This window comes from Vicugna pacos, chromosome 28, assembly GCF_048564905.1.
Source record: "Vicugna pacos chromosome 28, VicPac4, whole genome shotgun sequence".
NCBI lineage: Eukaryota > Metazoa > Chordata > Mammalia > Artiodactyla > Camelidae > Vicugna > Vicugna pacos.
In genome coordinates, this window is record NC_133014.1 from 8,302,850 (window position 1) to 8,328,400 (window position 25,551).

Genomic DNA, 25,551 nt, shown 5'->3' on the forward strand with positions numbered 1-25,551 from the left:
GAAAAGTCACATTTTCCTCACATTTAGCTGCCAAAAGGCTGACAATATGGATCAGAGAGGGGCTCATCCGATGGCACCTCTTGTGAATGAAGGGAAGAAAATAAACCAGCCATGAAGTATTAGGTTTTACAATTCAAACCACGGAGTGGTGACAGGCATTACCACCACTGCCGCAGTTATGTGAGAGCCACGGTGTGTTGACCACTCAGGCACGACAGAGGCACGTCTGGCCCTAAGAAAATCCAGTTCACTAAAGGAAGCAGACCTAATTTATCAGGGAGCCCTCTGAAGGGGAATAAATTTGGACTCACTTAAAAATGGTTTGTTTCCTCCCAAAGTATCTCTCCCCAGCTCTTCTAGGAGCAGACACACTGGGCTCAGGGGGGACAGCCCGGGCTTCCTGACACAGAGACCCTCGCTGGCTTGCCTTTGTCACCTGGCATGTTCCTGCCGGCATCAGATGGGCCATCCTTCCTCCCACTGCAAACTGAGCTTCTAAGGGCAGACATCTGACTTCTGAGCAGGCTGGTTTTGGTTGGTTCTGTGGGTAACACAGGGAGAAGGGTTAAAGGAATTTCGAATGGAAGGAGGTACTTGATGAGATGCAAATATCTCCTTGGACCCTATTTTAAAAAAAAAAGCCGGTTCAGTTTCCCAAGCCTCGAGGGATAGTTCTGCCACCAAGGAAATGCTGCAGTAAGGGCTTATGCCACTGATCTGAGCTCCAGCTCCACCCCTCTTGGACAGAAACCTGCTTCCAAGCTCATTCAGGTTGTCGGCAGAATTTATTTCCTTGCATTTGCAGGTCTGAGGTCCCGTTTCCTTGCTGGCTGTCAGTCGGGGGCTGGGGGGGGAGTCTGTCAGCTCCTTAAGCACCCACATTCCTACTCACTGGCCCCCTCCACCTTCAAGCCAGCAATGGCACACTCATTCTCCTAGGGCTCCAAGTCTCTCTAACTTCCTCTTCTGCCACCAGCTGGAAAAAGCCCTTGCTGTTAGGGGCTCCTGTGAGTACACCGGGCTCTCCCAGACAACCCTGGCTTGGGGCCACATAACACAACCACGGAAGTGATGCCTTATCATATTCCCAGGTTGCGGGGTTTAGAGTGGGACGTCATCAGAAGACCGTTTAAGAGACTCTGCCAACCTCAGTTGCTGTCCAGAACTTTGTATTATTTTCTACCCTCTGTTGAGTCCCCTCAACTAGCAAGTAGACACTTAGCAAATACTGACATTTAATCCGTGTGCTCTAGAGGATAATGACTTTGCGCCAAAACATGCCGATTACTTTTCCTACGTGATGACAGAAACTGCACTAATTATAAAAGTGTTCTGTACTTCACAATCCAGAAGCCTTATGTATACCCCAAGGCTTTATGTCATATTCATAAATGAAATGCGTCCTATTTTCTACAAGAAGGGACTTATCCTCTCTTACAAGAAATTAGATAATTAGTGTGAAAATTAGCTAATGATTTGCAAATAGTCTTATGCACAGAAAGGTAAGGAGTGTGCTATGTGCTATTCCTTGCTTTTCTAGGCAACAAATAGGGTGATTCCTATTTTGGTTGCCTCTATAACAAAGAATTAAGAAGGATAAATTTTCTTGGGAGCTATGTCTGTGAGCAAAAGAGACAAATGATACATACAGGAGAGCTGAACTCCTGCCCTTGACTACACGGGCAAGCCACCTTGATCAAAATCATTGGGCAAAAACAAGAGGTGTGTCAAAATGAAAGTGAAATTTAGCCCCAAAAGTCCCCAAGCACAAAAACTGTACTATTCGCAAACTCTGCAAATAATGAATAAAGACATTTACCTGGCAGTGGATTCAAGCATTTAACTACTCCCCCGGCTCTGTACAGTCAGTCCCCACATTTCATCATTTTCACCACATTAAAAATTGAAATGGAATAAAAATTCAGCACAGGGATGCCTACCAACAGCAACAATCCAAAATCTAAGGGAAATGGTAGAAGTGACAAAAGGCCATTAAAACATTCAGGATGAATAGCAAGCAGCATTTCTAGCAGAACTCAGGTTTACTGGAATGGGCGGGCAGAACTCAGAGAAGGGATGCTGCCATACAAGTGGCCAGTATGGGAATCCTCTTTGTCCCCATGGGCCCAAGACATTCTTCCCTTGACCAGAGATATCAGAACAAGTAGACAGATCATGCAAGAAACCAAGCTACAGCAAACAGCTCTTCGTTCTTATGGGTTTGAGGCTTTCCTCTCCTGCCCAGAGACATAGGAACACTCAAGAGACTGTGTGTGTGGTGGGGGAAGCCACCACTACCCCCTCTGCCAGCACTGAGAGACATCCAGCATCCTGGCTCTCTCAGGCAGCACCAGCAGGGACCAGGAGGAGCCCCAGTGACACCAGAAAATCAAGCATCAAAATAATACCATGAAGGCCGTGAAAAGGAAATTGCCATTGGAACCGGAGCTCACAAAAGCAGGCCAAGGCCCATGTGCTAACTTTAAACAGGACAACTACTTCCTAAAATAAAAGACTTAAATAGCACCCAGGGTCCCTAACATAACAGACAAAATGCTCAGGATACTGTAAGAAAATCACCTATCGTATCAAGAACCAATAAAATCTCACTTTAATTAAGAAAAAGCAATCAAATGGTGCCAGTACCATAATGAATCACAAGTTAAAATTATCTGCCAAGGATTTCAGAGAAGCCATTAGAAAAACGCTTCAACGATTAATTATGAATTTTCTTCAAACAAATGAACAATTAGAAAATCTCAGCTAAGAAACGAAGTTATAAACATTTCTCGGTGAAAACTGCAGAACTGAAAAATAAAACAACAGAAACAAAAAACTTGTTCAATGAACTCAGTAGCAGAGTGAAAATGACAGAAATACAATGAAAAAAGACACAGAGCCTCAGGGATCTGTAGAATAATAACAAAATATCCGCCATTCATATCTTCCAAGTCCCAAAAGGACAAGGAGAAAAAAAAGTGGGACTGGGAGACCATTCGAAAAAATAATAGTCGAAAACTTCCCCAATTTGGCGGAAGACATAACACGTGGATCAAGAAGCTGAGCAGATCCCAAACAGAATAACCCGAAGAAATCCATGCCAAGATGCATTATAGTTAAACATTTGAAAATTAGAGACCGAAAATCTTGAAAGCAGCTGGGGAGAAAGGATGCATTACATAGAGAGAAGCACCAACTCAAACCACAGCAGATTTCTCACTTACAGGGCAGGAGGCCCGAGGAAGAGGCACATTTTCCAACTACAGAAAAAACAATCACCTGCAAATTCTGAAAATGGCAAAAATGTCCTTCAGGAATGAAGAGAAAATAAAAACATCCCCAGACGAAGAAAAAGTAAAAAATAATTGTGGGTGGCAGATCTATCCTTTAAGACTAAACACAGGAAGTTCTTCAAACAGAAAGGAAATGATAAAAGAAGGAATTTGGGGGAATCAGAAAGGAAGAAAGAAAAAAAGAGAACAAAAATACAGTAAATGCAATCGATTACACTTTCCTCATGAGCTTTATAAATCATATTTGATGATTTTAATAAAAATTATAGCACCACCTGATACTTAAGACAATGATATTTAAAACTGGGGAAGGTAAAGAAACCTAAATTGAAGTAAGATTTCCAAACTCACATAAAATGGTAAAATGTTGATACCAGAAGACTGTTAAAAGTCACATATATAAGCTGTTATACCCAGAGAAACCATTACAAAACCAAAGAGTTACACTCAAAAGCACTGCAAATAAACCAAAACTATACACTGAGACCAAGTAGGAGATATGCCAGACATACAAGCCTGCTCCAACATTTGAAAGCAATCAGTGTAATCTACCATATCAACAGATTAAAAAAGAAAAATCAGATGATGTATCAACTGACACAGAAAAAGCATTTGACAAAATCCAGTACTCAATTCATGATAAAAACTCTCAGAAAACTGGGAATGAGAGGAACTTCCTCAACTTGATAAAGAATATCTATAAAAAAACCTATAGCTAAAATCATACTTATGGTGAAAGACTAAATATCTTTCCCCCTTAAGACCAGGAGAAAGGCAAGGATGCCCGGTCTCATCACTCTTACGAAGCACAGTGCTGGAAGTTCCAGCTTCTGCAACAAGGCAAGAAAAAGAAATAAAGCCAGAAAGACTGGAAAGGAAGATAACATTGTCCCAACTTGCAGATAACATACTGTCCATGTGGAAAATGGTAAGGAATACACACACACACACACACACACACACACCCCAAACCAACCAACCAACCAACCAAACAAAAAACAAAAAACAAAAAAAAAATTCCTAGAACCACTAAATGAGTTCTGTAAGATTTTCAGTTATGGGATCAACACACAAAATCAATCTCATTTTGATATACTAACAATGAGCATATGGAAACCTATATTTAAAAACCAATACCATTTATAATTATTCCACATAAAATGAAATAATTAGGTATACACTTAACAAAACCTGTATAGGAGGCATAAGCTGAAAATGCTGCTGTAAAACATCAAAGAAGACTTAAATATACAGTCACGTTCATCGGTCATGTTCCTGGGTAATGGCACGTTCAGAGGCTGGATGAATCAACATCGTAGAGATGTCAGTTGTTCTCAGATTGACCTATAGGTTTAATTCATTTCCAACTGAAATCTCAGAGAGGCTTTTTAATAAACATAGACAAATATATTCTAAAATTTAAGCATAAATTTCAGGCCCTCAAATAGCTAAAATAATTTTGCAAAAGAAAAATAAAGTTGGAAGAATATTAAAGCTTACCATGCAGCTGTATTAATCAAGACATTGTATCGGTGGAGAGATATACACATAGGTCAATGAAACAAAACATGCAATCCAGATTTAACCCACAATGATACGCCCAAATGATTTTTCACAAAGATGCAAAATTAATTCAATGGACTAAGTATAGCCTTTCCAACAAAAGGTGCTGAAGCAACAGGTATAGGTTAAAAAAGAACCTTGATCTAAACCTCACACCTCATACAAAATTAACTCAAGTGGATCATGGGCTTCAATGTAAAATATAAAACTACAAAAATTGTAGGAAGAAAATGTAAAAGCAAACTTCAGGAATTCGGACTAGGGAAAGAGTTCTGAGATTTGACACCAAATGCATTATCCATAAAAGGGAAGAGTGATAAACTGGATCTTATCAAAATTAAAAGTTTTTGCTTGGCAGAAGACCCTAATTAGAGGATGAAAAGACAAACTGCAGAACAGTTAAAATAAAAAATAGCGACAATCAGTACCAAGTTCTGGTGAGAATGTGGGGAAACCGAATCACTCATTCATTGCTGTGATAATTAAAAATGGCACAGCCACTCTGGCAAATAGTTTGGCAGTTCCTCATAAAACTAAACATTCAATTACTATATGACCCAGTAATTGTACTCCTGGGCATTTATCTTAAAGAAATGAAAAAATTATGTTTGCATAAATATTTATAACTGCTTTCTTTGTAACAGTTCCATAACTGGAAACAGCCCAGATGTGTCCTTCAACAGATGAATGGTTAAACCAAGTCTGGTCCATCCATATCACAGGATACTACTCAGCAATGAAAAGGAATGAACTGTTGATACCTGCAAAAAATTTTGGATGAATCCCCAGGAAAATAAGCTGAGTGAAAAAAGCCAAACCCCAGAGGTTATATACTGTATGATTCTATTTATATAAAATTTTGAAATGAACATATCTTAGAAATGGAGAACTCAGTGGTTCCCAAGGGTTGGGAGGGAGATGGGTGTGAGCATAAAAGAGCAATGCAGGGGATCCTTGTGGTGATGGAAATATTCTGTATCTTGACTGTGGTAGTGGAAATAAGAAACCACATGTGATAAAAAATCATATAGAAATACACACACACACACACACATACAAATGAACACATGTAAAGCTGGGACAATCTGAGTAAGATCACAGGTTGTATCAATGGCATTATCCTGGCTGAAAAATTGGACTTTTTTCCCCCCAAGATGTCACATTTAGGGAAACTAGGTAAAGAGTAGGTATATGGGATCTCTTTGTACTATTTCTCACAACTGCATGTGAATATACAATGAAAATTTCAATTGAAAAAAAACCAGGATTGAGCTTCTTTTAAAATACTATGTGGCTTTGGTTTTGTTCTAACTTCTTGCATTGAAGGAAAACCAGTAATGAGATTTAGGCCATTTTGTTCACTGATACCTGCGTGGAGAACTTTCTTTTTCTGAATCTTTTGACTTGAAAGGTCCTCTATTACTTTCGACATATCTGGGGATGACATTCTTGTTGATTCGACATCAGAACGAGGTTTTGCACATTTTTCTGGGGTTGAAGCCATAGAAAAGATTTCTTTTTGATGCCTGTTTTGATTTAGATAAAAAGTAGACAAAGAAGAAGAAAAGAGACAAAAAGGAGACGGAAACAAAATTTTCATCAAGAAGGCAGAGTTAAATCAATACAATCGTGCTGAATGCTGCAAACTTAAGGAAGTGAGCCTCTCCCCTCATATTTAGTTAACAGAAGAATAGCCATTTATGCCTGCTCCCCGCAGAAGGGTGGACAGGAGCCCAGCCCTGGAGTCATTAGATATGGCTCACATTGCAGCTCTGTTCCTGCCCAGCCACGTGACTAAGTGAAGTCACTCAGTCCTCTCTAAACTTTGTCACGCTCCTCATCTATGAACTGCAGGAAATGTCAGCTGGGCACTGACAGAATGGAGCTGATGTGAGGATTAACACAGAGAGAGCCTGCTGTAAACCAGAAAGCATTACACAAATCTTTTTTCTCTAACCAAAGAGTTGAAGAGCTTGCTCTTATAAAAGCCAGGGAAACCCCAGCCTTAGACCCCCCCGCCAGCACCAGATCATGGTGAGCCATTCTGGTGAAGATCTTGGGCCAGGAGGGATCCCCAAAATGCCTGAGTATTTTCCCAGACATGCCTTCTCCAAAGCTTTGAAGCTCTGAACAGGAAGGAGTTTCCAGAACAATCTCCTGTTCCAACACTGGAAAGCACGCTGTCCTCCCTTCACCCCGCACCCCCATGCCTACCCACCCAGTGTTCCCTAATCCTTTGTGCGCGCATCCTGTGACAAGCGACCAGGCTTACATTATCTGTGCATCCCAGTTCACCTGGTGCATGATTTGCACTCAATGAATGTTTGAAAAAAGAAAGAAGGGAGAGGAGATTTGGGGTCTATAACATTTTTTCACCTGGTGGAAAGCTCGAACAAAGCGATTTGTTTTCAATTATAGCTAAGTGGGTGAATTAACTTTTCCTAATGATACGGAAGTTACACGGATGTATGGAACTACGATATCTGTAGAATGAGGCCCTGCATTTTACTCTTTCCTTTATATTAATTCAGAGCTCTTATTATGTGCCAGGTATGCCTTCATTTAATCCACCCAACAACCCCATGACTACCATTATTCCCATTATAGATGAAGAAACTGAGGCTCAGTGAGGTTAAGTAACTTGCCCAAAGTTAGCTAACGTGTAATGGTGGGAAGCCTGGATTAAAACACTTCTCTGCATAACTCTAGAACCTGACCCTTCCAGCCCCCAAAATATATAAGTATATGTATATAAAACCACGAATACATTTACTAGTCAATCAGTAGCAGATACAGTCAACTGACCACGCCAACTTCTATGCAACAGCTTGTTATCTTGTCCCGGGGTATTTTAGTTTGATTAAGCAAGGGGAAGAAGACAGGTAACGCACCGGCTGAGAGAAGAGAGAAGGCGAATTACACTGATATGCTGCCCAGTTATTGATTCTTAGTTTACTTGCTCAAAATCTCCAGATTTAGGTGTATCTGAGCTTTCCCAAACAAATATTTTTTTAAAAAATAGTGCTGTAACATCTCACAAGAGATGCCTGGTATAACACTTATCTCTGTTTCCTGGTTCCATGCTCATGCCCTGTGCCCACATACATTAAATGCTTAATTTGCTAACAGGAAGACAGTACATTTCAGAGAAGATAAAATCCTGATGAATATGTATTCTCAACTTCTTTCCATCTTGTCATCACTCTTTTAAATAAAAAGACATCTTCTTTTTGGGGTATTTATAGGAAGCTGGCACACTTGATTATCTGTACAATGTGAAATCATTTAAATAAGATGACGTTACATTTTCTGAGTATTGGGGTGGTTTTGATTTTTAAGGACTACTTAGAAACATATTAGAATATAGGGTGGGAAAAGGCCTGAGAAATCATCTATCTTAAATCCTGCCACCATAGCCATCATTTTAAAGATGAGGAAATGGAGGCCTACAGCAACCAACAGGTGTGGAGAGAAGTTAGGGTTGCACCAAGGTCACATGCACAAAGTGAAGTCTGGACCTTGAACCTCTCCAGACCCAGAGTCAAACCTCCTTCACCACATAGCATTCTTGCTCATGCTCTGTCACAGCTTGGACTGGGGGACCTATCCACACTGGGTGGTGGTAAGCCATCCTCTGGGGCCTGCAGGGATTTCAGAACTTATATAGAGAAGTGAATACATGGCCTCTGTAAGCCAAGAGTTACTAAATTATTAGATTCTGACTTGCCTTTGCTTAAACAAAATTCCTAACGCAATCATGCTATGTGATTCTTCAACAGAAATCTCACAAAGTATTGCAGAAAGAAGTGGCAAGGAGAGCAGACAGAGCACCCGAGCGGACACCCTGCGAGGGGCGACTGGGCTCGTTGGCATGCGCACCTGTCTCCATCCTTTTCGCTGTTGTACCACCAGTCCATGACCAAGGACTCTGAATAAAGGTCTTGTACCTTCTCCAGGTCACTGCATCCCTGCTCCATTTCCTTAATTAAAAGAGCCAGGTCTTCATTCTGCCAAAATAATAAATGAGTACATTACGAGATTGTATGAGAGTTCAAATTTCAAACATTTCTAACAGGAAGCCAACTGTATCAGGAAATGAAGAATCTGAAGAATTTCATGCAGTTCTTATATTGTTCTATTTTTACACAGCCTAACTGAGGTATAATTCACTTATAGTAAAATAAACTGAATGTATGTAAAGTGTACCACTTGAATAGTTTTGACATTCAAGCCTGTGAAATCATCACTGCAATCAAGATACTAACACATCCACTATCCCCCAAAGTTTCCTGGTGTCCCATTGTAAATCTGCCCTCCCTCTTACCTCTTCCCCCAAGCAACTACTCATCTGCTTTCTGTCCCTGTATATTAGTTTCAATTTTCTGGAATTTTATTTAAATGGAATCGTACAGTATACACCCCTTTTCTTTTTTTGTTTTTGGTCAATAGTACATTCATTTTTATGGCTGAGTAGTATTCTACCAGGTACCAAAAACCAAAATTTAGTCACCTGTGGATGGACATTTGAGTTTCCAGGTTTGGGCTATCATAAATGCTAAGGCTAGAAACATTTGTGCACAAGTCTTTGTAAGGACATCTGATTTCATTTCTCTTAAGTATGTATCTAGGGAGTGGAATGATTGATGATACTGAACTTTTAAAGAAACTATCAAACTGTTTTCCAAAATGGTTGTACTAGTTTACATTCCCACCAGTCATGTGTGAGAGTTCTAGTTCCTCCACATCCTTGGAAACACTTGATGTGGTCAGTTATATAATTTTAGCCATTTTAATAGCTGCATAGTGGTATCTCATCAAGGTTAATTCATATTTCCCTAATGACTAATGCTGGTAAGCATCTTTTCATGATCTTATTCGCCATGTATATTTCTTCTTTGGGAAGTATCTGTTCAAATCCTTTGCCCCTTTTTTGTTTCCTTGAGTTTTGAGAGATCATTATATATTATGCATTTAAGTCCTTTATTGGACATACAAATTGAAAACATTTTCTCCCAGTCTACAACTTGTCTTTTCATTATCTTGCCATTGTCTTTTAAAGAGAAGCTTTTAATTTTGATCAAACCAAAGTTATCAATTAATTTTTATATGAACCATGTTCTTGATAACCTAGTTAATTTTTTTTTTTTGGTCTAACACAATGCCTCAAAGGCTTTTTCATATGTTCTCCTCTAGAAGGAGGGAACCCTAGATTTTGCTTTTAGGTCCATGTATCATTTTAATTTTTGAATATGGTGTGATGTAGGGAGTAAAGTGTATTTATTTCCATATGGATATCCAATTGTCTCAACACCATTTTGGGGGGGAAAAAGCTACATCCTTTCTCCACTAAATTACCTTTGAATCTTTGCTGGAAATCAGTTGTCCATGTAAGTGTCAGTTTATTTCTTGCTTTTATATTCTGTTCTGTTGATCTGTGTATCTATCTTTACATTAATGCCACCCTGTCTTGATTACTAAAGCTTTATGATAAGTCTTGAGATTAGGTATTAGTCCCCCAACTTTGATTTTCTTTTTTCAAAGCTGTTTTGGCTATTCAGAATTCTCTGCATTTCTGTGGAATCAGTTTGTCAATGTTTACAAAAAATCTGCTGGGATTTTGTTTGGAATTTTATTGAGTCTATGGATCAACTGAGGGAAAAGGCACATCTTAGCACTGTGATGTCTTCTGACCCATACACAAGATACATCTCTCAGCAATATCTTGTTTTCAGGGTACAGGCCTTTCACATATTTTGACAAATTTTCCCCTACATATTTCATATTTTTGATGCTATTGCAAACAATACTTTTATTTCAATTTTTATTGTTCTTTGTAGAAACAAAATTCATTTTTGTATGTTGCCTTTGTATTCTACAATCTTGCTAAATTCAATTATTAGTTTGAGTAGCATTTTTGTATATTCCATTGAATTTTCTGCACATATAACCATGTGGAATGAAAATAGAGTTCTACTTCATTCTTTCTCAATGGCCTTCCTGCCCTTTGCTTTTATCATGCTAACTAGAATTTCTGTTATACTGTTGAATAGGAATAGTGAAAGCAGTCATCCTTGTCATTTTCCTGACATTAGGGTGAAAGCGTATAATCTTTTACTATTAAAGTATGGTATTAGCTGTTTTTCCTAAGTGCCATTGAGATTTAAAAAGTCCATTCAGTTCCTACTTTGTTGACAGCTTTCATTAGATATGAATGTTGGATTTTGTCAAAACTTTTTCTGCATAAATTGAGATGATTGCAAACTTTTTAAAAAGTACGTTAATATGGTCAATTGCATATTGATTTTCAGATGTTAAACCAACCTTGCATTTCTGGGATAATTATGCATGGACTCTTCATATATTATTGATTTCAACTGGCTAAACTTTGTTCTGAATTTCTGCATCTGTATGCCTAAAGGATATGAGACAATATATTTCTTATAATGTATTTGTGAGATTGTGGTATCAGGTTAATATCAGCCTCATAGAATGAATTGGTAAGCATTCCCTCCTTTCAGTTTTCTGGAAGAGTTTGTGTAGAATTGATATTATTTTCTCCTTCAAATGTTTGATACAAGTCAGCACTGAAGTCTTCTTGGACTTGAGTCCTTTGCAGAAAGGTTTTCAATTACAAGTTCAATTTCTTGAATGTATGTAGGGCTGTTCAGGTTATCTACTTCTTCTTGAAAGAGTTTTGGTAATTTGTGACTTTTTGAGCAACATCTTTTAGATGTCGAATTTATTATTATTTTTTGCTTTACCAGAAAATTGGGTTTTTAAAATTAAACTTTTTATTTTGCTATAACTGTAGATTCACATGCAGCTGTAATAATACACAGAGATTCCATATACTCTTTACCCGATTTTCCCCAATGGGAACTGCAGATACTTTATACCAGTCTATAGCCTGTCTTTTCATCCTCTTAACAAGGTCTCTCACAAAGCAAAAGGTTTTAATTTTGCTGAGGTCCAATTTATCAGCCTTTTCTTTTATGGATCATGCTTTTGGTCTTAAGACCAAAAATTCTTTGCCCAGCCCAAGGTCCTCAAGATTTTCTTCCATATTCCTTTCCAGAATTTTTATAGTTTTATGTTCTACATTTAAGCCCATGATCCATTTTGACTGAATATTTGCAAGAGGGGTGAGGCTTAGGTTAAGGTTCATTATTTTGCATTTGAATGGCCATTGCTCCAACCATTTTCTTTTAGAAAAGGTTCTTTTTCGTCCATTGAACTGCTTTTGCACCTTTGTTAAAAATCGATTTGGGTATACTTCTGGGTTCTGGGTTCCACTGGTCTAGGTGTCTATTTCTCCACCAAAGCCACAATGCTTTGATTAATGCAGCTATATCATAAGCCTTAATTTTGCAAACAATGATTTCTCCCACTTTATTCTTCTTTTTCAAGATTTTTTCATATTTTCTAGGGTCTGTGACTTGCCATATAAATTTAAGCATAAGCTCAACTACATCTGTAAAAAAACAATTCTGGGATTTTGATTAGAATTGAATCAAACCTATAGATCAAATAGATCTCTAATATGTTCACTCATTCAATCCATAAACATGGTATACGCCTGTCCATTTTATTTAGGTTTTCTTTGGCTTCTTTCTTCAGCGTTTTGTGGTTTTCAGCATAAAAATTATGTACATATTTAAAAATATATACCTATATTTCATTTTCTTTGAAGCAACTGTAAACGGTACTAAAAATTTAATTTTGACTTCTGCATGTTCATTTTTACTTTATCAAAATGTGGTTGAATTTTATGTACTGATCTTGTAATCAGTCACTTTCTGAACTCGCTTAATCTCTGGTTTACAGTTTTAATCCATTTTGTAAAATTTCTGGTCACTATTGCTTCAGTTACGTTTATTAAGCAACTTGAATTTTTCCACAGTTCACTGATGCCTTCTTTTCTATTTCTTGTTTGTTTTTTGGTTTTAATTCTCTTTCTTTTCTGTGTTACATTTTGGATATTTCTACTGCTGCCTTGCAGTTTACTAATGTTTTGTTCTGCAATGTCTTACCTGCTGTTCCATGTATTTTTCATCTCATACATTGCAGTTTTTCCCTCTAGAAGTTTGATTAGTGTCTTACTTGTATCTTCCATGTCTCTCCCTAACTTTTTCAACAAACCAATACAGTTAAAATAACTGTTTTAATGCTCTAATACTAATATCTGAGTCAGTTACACTTACGTTTTAATTTTCTGTTTGCTTTTCCTCTTCATTATGGACCTGTGTATTCCTGCTTCTTCATATACCTGGTGCTATTTGACTGGATACTAGAAATTGTCAATTTTACTTTCTTGAGTGGTGGACATTTTTGCTTTCCTATAATTATTCTTGAAGTTTGTTCAGGGATGTAGTTAGGTTGCTTGGAAATGGATTGATCCTTTCAAGTCTTACATTTAAGATTTTCTAAACAGGACTGGAGCAGTGTTTGATTGTTCCCACTACTGAGGCAAGATCCTTCTTTAAACTCTACCCAAAGCCCATAAGATGATAAGGTTTTCCAGTCTAGCCAATGGGAGGGGTCACTATTCCCTGCCCTGCGTGAGCTTACAGTGCTCTTCCCTCCGACTATCTTCCGGGCTCTGGAAGTTTCCTCATTTGGAAGCACTGATCAGTACTCTTGCTTGTCCTGGATTTAAAGTCATTCCTCAGAACAGACAATAAGAAACACACTCTGTAGAAGGGCATTCTTGAAATGCATTTCTTCAAGCCAAGACTGGAGGACTGAAGGATTGAATTTTATTTCCTTTCTCCCATTAACCCGTTAGAATGAAATGCTTTATCAGATGGTCACATGGTTACACAGCCTGAAAAGTCAGAAGGCAACTACTTAGCGTCTGAATTTTTCTGAGTTTCGCACAAAGGTCTGTAAACAGCAGCAGCTAACAAACTTCACGTACGGACTCCCTGGGGTGTTTGTTGAAATGACAGATTCCTGCAGTTTGGCAAAATGCTGATAATTGTTAAATTTGACTGATAAATACTTGGGATGGTGTCCACCTATGCCTCTACTTTTGTGTTTGTTTGAAACGTTCCATAATAAAAACTTAGAAGAAAAACAAAATACATTAAATTTCCTGGGCCTTTTGCCTAGAGCCTGATTTAATAGCTCTGAAGTGGGACCCAGGGATCTGCCTTTTCACAGGTGCCCTAGCTCAGATTGTCCTTAGACCACATTTTGTGGTACACTTGCTGTTAAGTGATTCATTTTCTCAATTTAGTCATTTTCATGGTTGCTGTTTTCCCAACTAAGGTACTGTCCGTGGGTCTATAGCCATAAGTGAACACTCTCTTCTCAGCTCATTAAGCTCTTACCTGAACAGCCTCTGGTGGACAGGGATCCTTGCAGCCAAAACGGTAAGCATGGAACTCTCCTCCAGTCAAAGATGCAAGCTCTTTCAAAAACCCATTTGCAATCTCATCATTGTAACAGAAGGAGATGGTATAAATTGGAATTTTCTGAAAAACTTTGACTTGATCTAAAACCATTTCAGGTGGCTAAAATGATACATTTTGAGAGGAGGGGAGTGGAGATAGAAAGAGAGAGGAAAAGACAAAAAAATAAGACATGAAAATCCTCAGCATTTGCTACAGATAGTGAAACTCTCAACTAGGAATTCATTACACAGTGGAGAGTGACCTCTTGGGAGGTGTCAATTCAATTCAATAAACAAAGCAAACACTATTAGATGGTGAGAGTATTAATACCAGTGACTCAGCTCTTGTCTTCAGAGGGCTCACAGTTTGGTGGGACAAATCTTGGAGAAAGATTTGACTAACCAAACAGCAGCCTAACCTAGCTGAAGGGCTGACCCCATCCATCTTGTCAACTTCAAAGACAGAGCAAAGTCCTCTTTGCTGCCTTCCCTTCCATCAGCTTAGCATCCAGCTTAGCATGTATTACATGCTAGGTACTCAGGGCTCTGCCTGGGCGCTGTCCCTGCCTCCTCCCTACAACGCTCTGAGGAAGGTACTATCATGATCCTCATTTCTTCCCAGGGACCTCTGGCCACTGCCCCTCAGCCCCATACACCAGACTGGACCTAAATTCTGTTCATTTCAGCTAGAAACTACTCCTATGTTGACTTACAGCTGAGACATTTGGGACAGGAAAGAAACTAAGGTTGATTTAGTGCTGTTGTGTGGGTGCCAGGTACTGAGGGTAGCATTTTCATTTTTCATATGCTACCTGACATTATTTATATACGTATTTGCTCATTGCTCATCTCCCCATGAAACAGAAGCTTCACTGAAGGCAGGCACCTTGTCTGTCTTGCTCCCCACTGTGTCCAAGATGGCAGTACCTGGCACAGAAAAGGTGCGTGGTAAATGTACGTGGGATGCATTCACGAGGACATCATCTCATCTGTTCACGGCAACCCTGAGAGGAGGAGCATTAGCTCTAAGCCATGGCAGCCCCAGGCAGTGTTTGCTAAGCTGGCATGATGTTCTAGTGCCCAGGGTGGTGGTGGAGGGCTGGGCAGAGGGCGGGGCTGCACCTGATCAGAATGAGCTCCATCCCTGCCATGGCAAGCAGTCATTCCTGTCCTCCTGTCCCCAACCCCGCCACAAACCCCCGCAGCCCCCATGGATTCCTTTCGCTGGCGTGCGTCCACACAGCCTTGCAAAGAGACCCGGTACGCTGAAGTAAACCTTTCACCACTGCAGCCTAACTAACCCGGCCGCTTGCTGCAGCAGCTCAGCTCGGGTGGGCTGTGGAACATGGGGGCCACGCCCTGGGGAACTCCCAAAGGACACCAAGGAAGATTTTCTCAGTCCGGGACTCCTTAGCATGTTCGCCTCAGAGGTCCCATCAGTCCCTAAGATGAGGCCAAGCAGGACACCTGAGACACTCGCCCCAGTGATGTCTTCCCTGAGTCTAAACAGGTGTGCAGCCCGATGGCCCTTTCACCACAAAGGTCAACTTTGGGTGGCAAGAGAGGCAGCGACGGGGTCTCTCAACTGCCTGAAGGAGGTCTGCTTGCCCAGGTGGCTCAACCCATGCCTTCCGCTGCCCCCACCCCTCGTACCACACGTGAGGCTATACCGTCCATTTGTTCTTGTTTAGAATGGCGCACATGATTCCTCACTCCCATCTTCTTGATTCCTGTGAGGGTGAGTCCCTAACTCCAAAGAAGTCCCCCCAAACCTGCAGCCAAAGATGTGCTGGGCTGATTCTGGCAGAGACCCTACGGTGTTCACTGACACCTAGAGATGCCCACCAAAGGACTCCATGTTAGTGAAGACTCATTTCACTAGAGCCTGTGAACTTGATTAATTTTAAAGACATGTCCTCTATATACTTCTGCCCTGGACATTTAATAAACAAATAGCGAGCTCGTGTCCATGGACTTGAATCCTGAACTGCGTCTCCATATGTACTTCCAGACAGAAAATTCTGCTGAGTATCAGGAATAATAACATTGGCCTTACATATTCGGCTCCTACAAAGTCTGTGAAAATTCAAAACCAAATAGAGATTGAGTGGTCCATCTTAATGTCCTTGACAAAGAACATGAATATCGAATATCCACTTGCTTTTCTGAGAGCATCTGAAGGATAATGCAGAATAAATAGATTGCATGCGGGGAAAAGGCAGGTATGAATATGAAATACTTGAGGAAGAGCGTGTAAATCAAGCTTCGAGAAATTTGCATATTTCTGATTCTAGCTGTCATCCACATCACTAGACCTTCATGGTTAAGTGGACCTCAGACTCTCTGAGAATCTGGTGACAGCTATTGATCTTCTCCCCAGAGAAATGTATGAGTGCAATTTTATGTACTTTGGAGAGATTCCAGACCCTCGGAAGTCTATGATGAACTCTAGACCAAGAATCCTTCTCAGCACACTCTCTGCTAGCGGGAGTGCTACTTGGTACATCCTCTCTAGGGGCTATTCGGTGGTATCTATCAAAACATGTACCATTTGACTGAGTCCACTTCTCAGAATTTATTCTGCAGATAAACTCATACAAGTGCAAAATGATATATGTGCACAGTTCCTTTTGCAACCTGGTGTATAACATTAAGATTGCAAACAACCTGCACGTTCATCTCCAAGGACCGTGACTAAGTCTCTGTGTGATGGAATAGTAGGCAGCTCTTTTAAAAATGAGAAAGAAAAGTTCTTTATGAAATGAGATTAAGCAATCTCCGAAGTATATTGTTTTATAAATAAAGGAGCAGAATTGTATGTGTAATACGCTACTGTTTATGTATTTTAAGAGGAAATATATATAAACACATACCTGTTTGCCTACAAACTGTCTCTGAGAGAAACTGGTAGTACACTCTGCCTCTTAGCTGATGAAAAGGAGGAGGGAGGGAGAATTTTCTCTACAGATCCTTTTGTACCTTCTTAATTTGTACCATATGACTGCATTACTCTCCAAAAATTAAACAACATCGATTTTAAGATAGTTTTATTAAATCTATGTAATTTAATATGATGCAGTCATTGAGAATGTTGTTTCTGAAGAATTTCTCATGACTGGGCAAAATTGTATATATTAGATGAGAAAGAGCAGAACACAAAATTGAATTCTGAACGATTTACGTCTTATTTTTCCTTATGCTTATCTATATACTCTAAATGGCAATAAAATCAGTTAGAATTTATTAAAAAGAAAAAGACCCCTTGTTCAGATGACTTGCAAATCAGGATCTCCAGCCTACATCTTCCCCAGATGCCAGCCCCAGATTTCTGGGAGCTTCTGGACAGCCATGAACCACGGATGCTCACACTCAGCTTCCCTCACCACCAACCCCACAGCCCGCATCTTCTTGAAATTTATATCAGTTAATAACAATGACTAGAAACCGGAAATCAGTCATCTCGGACCCTTTCTCCCTCATTCCCACTTCTCACCCAGCCTTCCTCCGCCTGCTCCCAGATGGGCCACCAAGTCCTTTGATGCTGCTTCTCTGATCTCAGCTCTGAAGCGTTGTCTCTTCCCCATTTTTTCTGCTCTTACCTGAGGTGGGTCCTCACCAGACCAAGATCTAGTCTTTCCCTGGTGCTATTGAGGCATATTTCGGAAGTACAGGTGGATGGGACCATCTGCTACTCTGAGAGCCCCCACTGAGGTAAAGCCTACCCTTCCTTTGTGGCATTTAAGGACCTTCACAATCTCCCCGAACCTGACCCCCGAGACTCAGCCCTGACACTCTTTCATCACTACCCTTTGTCTCGGGTTGCTCCCCTGAATGGCCCACGTATTTTCACACCTCTATTCCTTCTGCCCAGGGTACCAGTAATCTCTTCTGTTTAGAAAATATCGTCTCCTCCTTCCAGACACAGCTGAAGTGTCCCCTCCTCGGTGGGGCCCTGCCTGGTCTTCTCTCCAGCTGGTGCAGCAGAATTCGTCACTGGGCTTCCTGACATCCCATAGCACAGGCAGCCCCACTCCCTGTGTCACATCAGAATTAACTGTGTACGTCTAGCACATCCCCCAACGTGCAAGCTTCCCTAAGGCGGCATGTTATTCATCTTTGTAGCCTCAAACCTCAGCGCCACACAAGGAGCATAAACAAGGCACAATAAATTGCCTCTGAATAGAAAGTAGAGTGAAGTTGATAAGAAAATCATTCAAAATAAAATTTTACTTTATATACAACTTCTCTGCCATAAATCTAACACTGTTGTAAAATCCAGTTGCCTTGGTATTTAAGCCCTGCGCCGTTTGACACAGGATGGTTTACAATATTTGCCTAACAGTCTTCACATGCAAACACTTCACAGTGAAGGAAACAGCTGATGCTAATTCACTTTAGCGGTTAATTTACATTGTACTGGCCTGCACATCCGTATATTTATTTAATGCCCAGAGCATTAGTCTTTCATTCACAAAGCTCAAAAGAAGATGAACAGACTCCGCTAAAACTTTTCAAATATTTTCCAGTCAGGCTAAACAAAACAAAGAACATTTCACCAGAAAGGCATGCCTTTGTTTAAATGATGACTAAGTTAAAATTAGGGGTAAAACCAAGGACATTGTGCAGTGACATGTTTAGATTCAGAGTCCCCAAAGGAAAAAAAATCAAAAAGAATCTCCTCACTCTTAGTTTATAATAAAATACAAACTAGTCTTCAATGGGAGGCAGACATCTCCTTTCATGGGGCTGGTCTCCAGGCCTCTGGGTATGTGTCATATTAACCAGACAACACTCCTGCCACGTGAACTCTCCTCAGTGTTGTAGTAGACAAAGGAATTCCTCAGTGTATTTTTTTTCTAACCTCGGTTCTGGATCCCTAATCCAAGCAAGTATCTTTCAACAGGTTTTTAATGGCAGATGAAAAGGTCCCCCAAACCCACTCCCAGTGTTCACTTTCAGGGTATGCGTGAGTCCCTCTTTCTTCTCAACTTTGATAAGTACCTGATCAGGTCTCCCATCTGTCAGAAGGTAGATTACTTGTGTTTCTTTATCAGCAAAAGCAATCTGCAGGGCATTCAGGGTGTCTGTGGAACTTCCAATCTACAGAAAAAGAGAGAGAGAGACATATACTTGAATCTCAAAAAAAGACCTCACAAACAAGTGTTATTTATTCTCTGCTTCCAAAGAAGAAAAGTCCTGGTGAAAGAAAAGATAAATTAAAATTATATTGAGATAATAATTTAAGCCCAGTAATTCCAAGAAGCCAAATCCCTGGATGTGTCATAAAAGCGTCTCTGCAGACAGTCTCAGGACGGCTAGAAACCAGGACGATGGATTTCCTGTCCTGATGACAGAGCTCTTAATTCAATCGTATCTTTGCGTGTTTCTGTAGGAGGCACTAACTCAGTTGCTGTTCATTCAGCTGTCAGCATGGTTTAAACATGCAGCCTGAAGACACCCTGGTGGGGACCATGTTTGTTTCACACCAGGAATTATTTGTGACACCCGATATTTGGCAAAAGTTGCGTGTGGCAATCTAGGGGCATAGGAAAGAAACTAAAAAATTTTATACTCCTGCAGTTTCTGCCTAGGGATGTTGAGCACAGGGAGGAGTGTCACTCCAAAACTCATAATGAAAGAAAGCCGGACAAACAGCAAGTGCACGACTTTTGTTATGCTCAGGTGACAGGGCAACCAACTAGCCCCAAATCTGGGGAGAGATGGGTGCCTGCAGAGTCAGGCGAGATGCAAGCGCAGGCTTTCTGGGACAGGATGCAGCCAGACACTAGCAAGAAGAGCTGGGCTGGGGTGACTAGTGAATCAGTAGAGGCTGGCCCCATGTATAGTGGTGAGAGGCCACAGATTTGGGGGAATCTGAGCTCTCCTGAAGGTTGTTTCACCACTGACCCCATAGGGTGCCCCCAGAATAGGTCGGGAGAGTCTAGAGAAAGAACTGGGGGAGAGGAACAGCGAAGCGTGAACCTCCAGACCCTCTCCTCTCTCCCCCCTGCAGAACCAAAGCCTTCATTTGTGAGTCTGTAGGGTGGCGGTGGGGGAGCGGGAAGGCAACAAACACAGGTGAAAACCCAGAATGGCTGGGGGAGGGAAGAGGAAATAACAAACTCTACCCCTGCAGAAGGAGCAGGGCCGGGTGCTGGGCTCACTCCTGAGACTCCTGGACACCAAGCCGACTAACTACTAAGACTTATTCAGAGATCACCCACCTCCATCACTCCCTAGAAACATCAACTAACAAGTAACTTGCAAGAGAAAGAGTCTTTGAGACCTAGTGTAGAGGGAAAATTCAAAAGCCAAGGATGGGGGGGCAATACCTCAGTGCTGGAGGGCTTGCCCTGCTGGGTTCAATCCCCAGCACCTCCGTCAAAATAAATAAATAAACCTAATTACCTGCCCCCCTTCTCAAAAAAAAAGAGCCAAGCCTGGAGCAGGCAATCCTCTAGCACATCACCTTCCCCCCTAACACAGAGCACCACTGCAAGAATTTGAGGGTAGTGCACTGAAGGTAGCAGTAACTAACCTCAAACCCAGCCCAGATCCTAAGTAGATTAATTTTTAACCCATGCTGCAAAAAAGAAAGGCATGCTCATTTCCAGGCAAAAAAATATATTTATTTCAGTTTCTATCTACTGCATATGATGTTCAGCTTTTAACCAAAAAGAATGCATATTAAAGAGAAGAATAAACAACATACTACCAAGAGATAAAAGTACTCATCAGAAGCAAACTCAGATATGACACAGATGCTGAAACCACCTGACAGAAAATTAAAAATAACTGTGACTCATACATTAAAACATCTAAAGGTGAACATTCAAGACCAGGTGCGTAACTTCAGCAGAGATGAATAAGAAATAATACAATGGAAATGCTAACGATAAAAAACACAAGTAGTATTTATAAAATGAACAACAAGAACCTACTGTACAGCACAGGGAACTATATTCAATATCTTGTAATAACTTATAATGGAAAGGAACCTGAAAAAGAATAGATACATACGTGTGTATAACTGAATCGCTTTGCTGTACACGTAAAACTAACACAACATTCTAGATTAACTATACTTTAATTTTAAAAATAGTTTAAAAAAATAACACAGTAGTAAGAAGAAGAAGTTTTTCAAAGAAATCAACGTACAGCTGTCCCCTGGTATTCACAGGGGTTGATCTAGGACCCCCTTCCTCTCATGGATACCAAAATCTGCAGATGCTCAAGTCCATTATATAAAATGGCATAATGTTTGCATATAACCTATGCATATCCTCCCATATACTTTAGATCATCTCTAGATTACTTATAATACCTCATATAATTTAAGTGCTATGTAAATAGTTGCCAGTGTGCAGCAAATTCAAGTTTTGCTTTTTGGAACTTTCTGGAATTTTTTTTAAAAATGTATTTTCCATCTGAGGTTGATTGAATCTGCTAATGCAGAACCTGTAGATACAGAAAGATAACTGTAGATTCAAAACAGCCAAGGAAGGAAGTAGTGAGCATGAAGATAGTGCAATATAAATTATCTAAACTAAAATAGAAAGAGGGAGAAACAAATCAAAATGAAAAAGAGCATCAAAGAGCTGTGGAACAACATCAAACGGTCTGACATATGCTTAATCAGAAGCACAGGAAAAGAGGGAAACAGGGTAGAATAAATATTTGAAAAAATAATGGCTGAGAATTTTCCAAAAACAGTGACAGTCACAACCCCAAGGATCCAAGAAGGTCAGAAAACACCAAGTAGGATAAACAAAAGAAAATGACCTAACCCTCCTGCCAGAGTGGCGTCTAAGAAGGCCAAGTAGTAAACTGGGACCTTCATCCCCACTGACTATGACATGTCCTCCCCGCTCAGTGATGTCCACTCCCGTTAGAGAAGGCAGTTAGCTAGATACAAGCAGAGAAAGAGAGGCACGGGTCACGTGGCAGGAAACCATACATCTTGTGAGTAACGGGTCCAAGAGGCAAAGAAAGAAAGGTGGCAAAATGCAGGAATCTCCAGTATCTGAATGTAACTCTTTCCTCACTGTGCTCTCATTACAATTAAACAAGTCTTGCAAATAAGAAGTATTCATCATGCACTGACGCCATGACACTTCCAATCAAGACTAAATAAGGACAAAAATCCTTCCTCCCCTAGGGAAGGTGAAGCTGGGATGGAAATCAGGAAATACAACCCCAAACCTCTCCCTCCTCAAAGAATATTCTGTCCAATCATTTTCACACCCCATATAACCAGCTTGCCAAAGGAACTCAGGGCAGCTACTCACCTGAGCCTGCCCACTCTCTCTCCTGAGAGTGTAGTATAGCTTAATAAATCTTCACTTTGTTTTTTTGACCTTTGTGCTTCATTTGTGAATTCTTTGTGCAGCGAGACAAGAACCTACTCTTCAGTAACACTCTCACCCAGCAGTAAGTAACAAGGTGCTCTATCCTATCAGGTGTCAACAGGTTCAGGGGAACTTGAACTTCAAACCTCACCTGGAAGTACGAGGCAGGGCCCACCCATCCTCTGACGTAAAGGTTTCAGACAGAGCCAACTAAACAGAAGGTCAGAATAATAGCCAGAGTCTCATAACATAAAACAAAAATGTCTAGTATTCAATGATTTTATACTTTTGTGTTTGACACTTAAGTTCATCATCTTTTTTGGGATAATTTTTGTACAAGCTGTGACCCTTAGGCTTCTTTTTTTTCTTTTCTCTTTTTTTTTTGGGCCCAAACATCCTGTTGCTCCAGCTCTATTTGTCACTGTTTCGCTGATCCACATACCTATTTCTCCACCTATACCACAGAGTCTTAATTATTGCAGCCATAAAATAATTCAAGCTCAATTAGACTATTTCCTCTACTTTATTCCTCTTTTCCATATTGTCTTCCTTTGTGTTCCATTGCCTTTCCATATAAATTTTAGAATAATCTTGTATATATCTACAAATTATCTTGGTGTTACTTTTATAGAAATTGCATTAAACCTGTATATCAATTTGGGGAAAATTGATCTCTTAACTATGGTCAGTCTATCAATTCATGAACACAGTCTGTATTTCCATTTACTTAGGTCTTCTTTGATTTCTTTCATCAGTGTTGTGTAGTCTTCCATCATACAAGTCCTGTATATATTTTGTTAAATTTACACTTAAATGTTTTATTTTGGAGGGGTGATTGTAAATGGATACTGTATTTTTTTATTTTAAACCCAATTTAGGGTAAAACCAAAGAAATCCACACCAAGACATGTTATATTATACTTATGAAAACTAAAGACAAAGAAAAATCCTAAAAACAGCTAAAGAGAAATAACACCAACTCTAAAGGAACACCAGTTCAAATGACATCAGTTTCTAATTTGAAAGCATTGAGACCAGAAGGAGGTGGCACAGTTTTCAAGAGCCTAAAGGAAAGAACTGTAAACCATGAATCACGGATCTGGTGAAAGTCCCCTCCAGGGTTGAAGGAGAAGGAAAACACAGAAAATTTGTTGCTGGGAGACCCACTCTGAAAGAATAGCTCCTGGAAGCTCTCCAAATAAGAAGAAAGTTGGACCTTCAGAAATGAAAAAAGAACAATGGAATGGGTGAGTGTAAAAGAAAACAAAATAGACAACCTGTAACCTCATGAGATTCTTTAACCATGTTATACGATTGAAGCAAAAGTTTAACATCATATAACATGGTACATAATGTACATAGAGGAAATACTTCAGACAATTCCAGTTTTTAAATGGTGAGAGTAAAGGGACCTAAATGGAAGGAAGTTCTGTACACTTAACTTGAAGTGGTAAACCATCAATATCAGTGGGCTGTGACAAGTTACATATATATATGAAATATATACATATATATGGAAACACCTAGAGCAACCAGGAAGAAAACTATACAAGACAATACACTCAAAAAATTACAAATATATCAGAATAGATGACTAAAATATTTTTCCAAATAATCCATAGGAAGGCAAAAAAAAAAAAATAAGAGAAATGAGAAACAGAAGAAATACACAGGCAACAACAAAACAAGAGGCTTAAGTCTTAAATACCAATAATTACTTTACACATAAATGGTCTAAATATACCAATTACTTGATAGAGATTGGAGACAGGACAAAAACATGACCAGCTCTATACAGTCTATAAGAAAGTCACTTCAAACATAACAACATAGGTTGGTTGAAAGTAAAAGAATAGGAAAAATACAGTATGTAAATGTTAATTTTTAAAAAGAATGAGTAACTTCTTTAATATCACATAAAGTAGATTTTAAAGCAAAGAAAATTACTAGGAACAAAAAGAGATGTTACTTGATAAAAAGATCACTCCACCAAGAAGACCACAATTCTAAATATGTATATGTCAAAAAACAGAGTTTCAAAACATGTAAAGTAAAATCCAATGGAGCTGGAAGGAACAACAGACAAATCAACAAATATGGTTGGGGATTTCAATACCCCACTCTTACCAGTTGATAGCACTACTAAACTGTCAACAAGGATATGAAAGAGCTGAATAATAAGCTAACCACGTCAAATTAACGTTTATAGAATGCTCCACCCAACGACAGAATACATATTATTTTCAAGCAAACATTGACCATTCACAAGGATAGACCATAAATTGAGTCATAAAGCAAACTTTAACAAATTTAAGACAATTGAAATCAAACAGAGTATGTCCTCTAACCATAGTGGGATCAAAATAGAAATCAGTAACAGAATGTCAACATGAAAATCTCCAAATAGATGGAAAGGAAATTTAAGAACATGCTTTAAATAATTCATGGCTCAAAAAATTAATCACAAAGAAAATTAAAAGCTACTTGGAATTGGATAAAAATTTGTGGGATGCAGCTGAGGCAGTGCTGAGAAGGAATTTCTGCACTCAAAGCCTGCATTAGAAACGAGGAACTATCTCAATCAATCATCTCTGTCCCTGTTTCAAGGACCTAGAAAAAGAAGAGCAAAATCAAGCCAAAGAGAGCAGAAGGAAGGAAATAATAAAGGTGAGACCAGAAATCATTGAAATTCAAATAGTGGAACAATAGAGAAAGTTAATGAAACAAATCCTGGCTATTCAAAAAAGAATCAATAAAACTGACAGGCCTCTAGTGAAACTGAGAAGATAAAAAGAAAAATGACACAAATCACCAATATTAGGTACAAAACAGGGGGTATCACAGTATCTCCTACAGCCACTGACAGGATAAGAGTATTACAAAAACCTTTATGCTTATGAATTTGACAGCTTAGAAGAAATAGAACAATTTCTCAAAAGCCACAAACAACTAA

General features: G+C 39.6%; 1 protein-coding gene and 1 long non-coding RNA gene across 2 annotated transcripts in view; one reads left to right on the top strand and one right to left on the bottom strand.

Moving 5' to 3' along the window:
* LOC102536339 (von Willebrand factor A domain-containing protein 3B) overlaps nt 1–25,551 on the bottom strand; it is a 122,433-nt gene that overhangs the window by 41,595 nt on the left and 55,287 nt on the right. Inside the window, 5 exon segments of the mRNA XM_072951371.1 lie at nt 428–541; nt 6,225–6,382; nt 8,736–8,863; nt 14,189–14,371; nt 19,252–19,350. Of these exon segments, the coding sequence (XP_072807472.1) occupies nt 428–541; nt 6,225–6,382; nt 8,736–8,863; nt 14,189–14,371; nt 19,252–19,350 (682 nt within the window).
* On the top strand, nt 5,515–8,813 carry LOC140689990 (uncharacterized). Its single transcript, XR_012065147.1, has 2 exons — nt 5,515–5,681; nt 8,636–8,813. It is a non-coding gene; the product is annotated as an uncharacterized lncRNA (long non-coding RNA).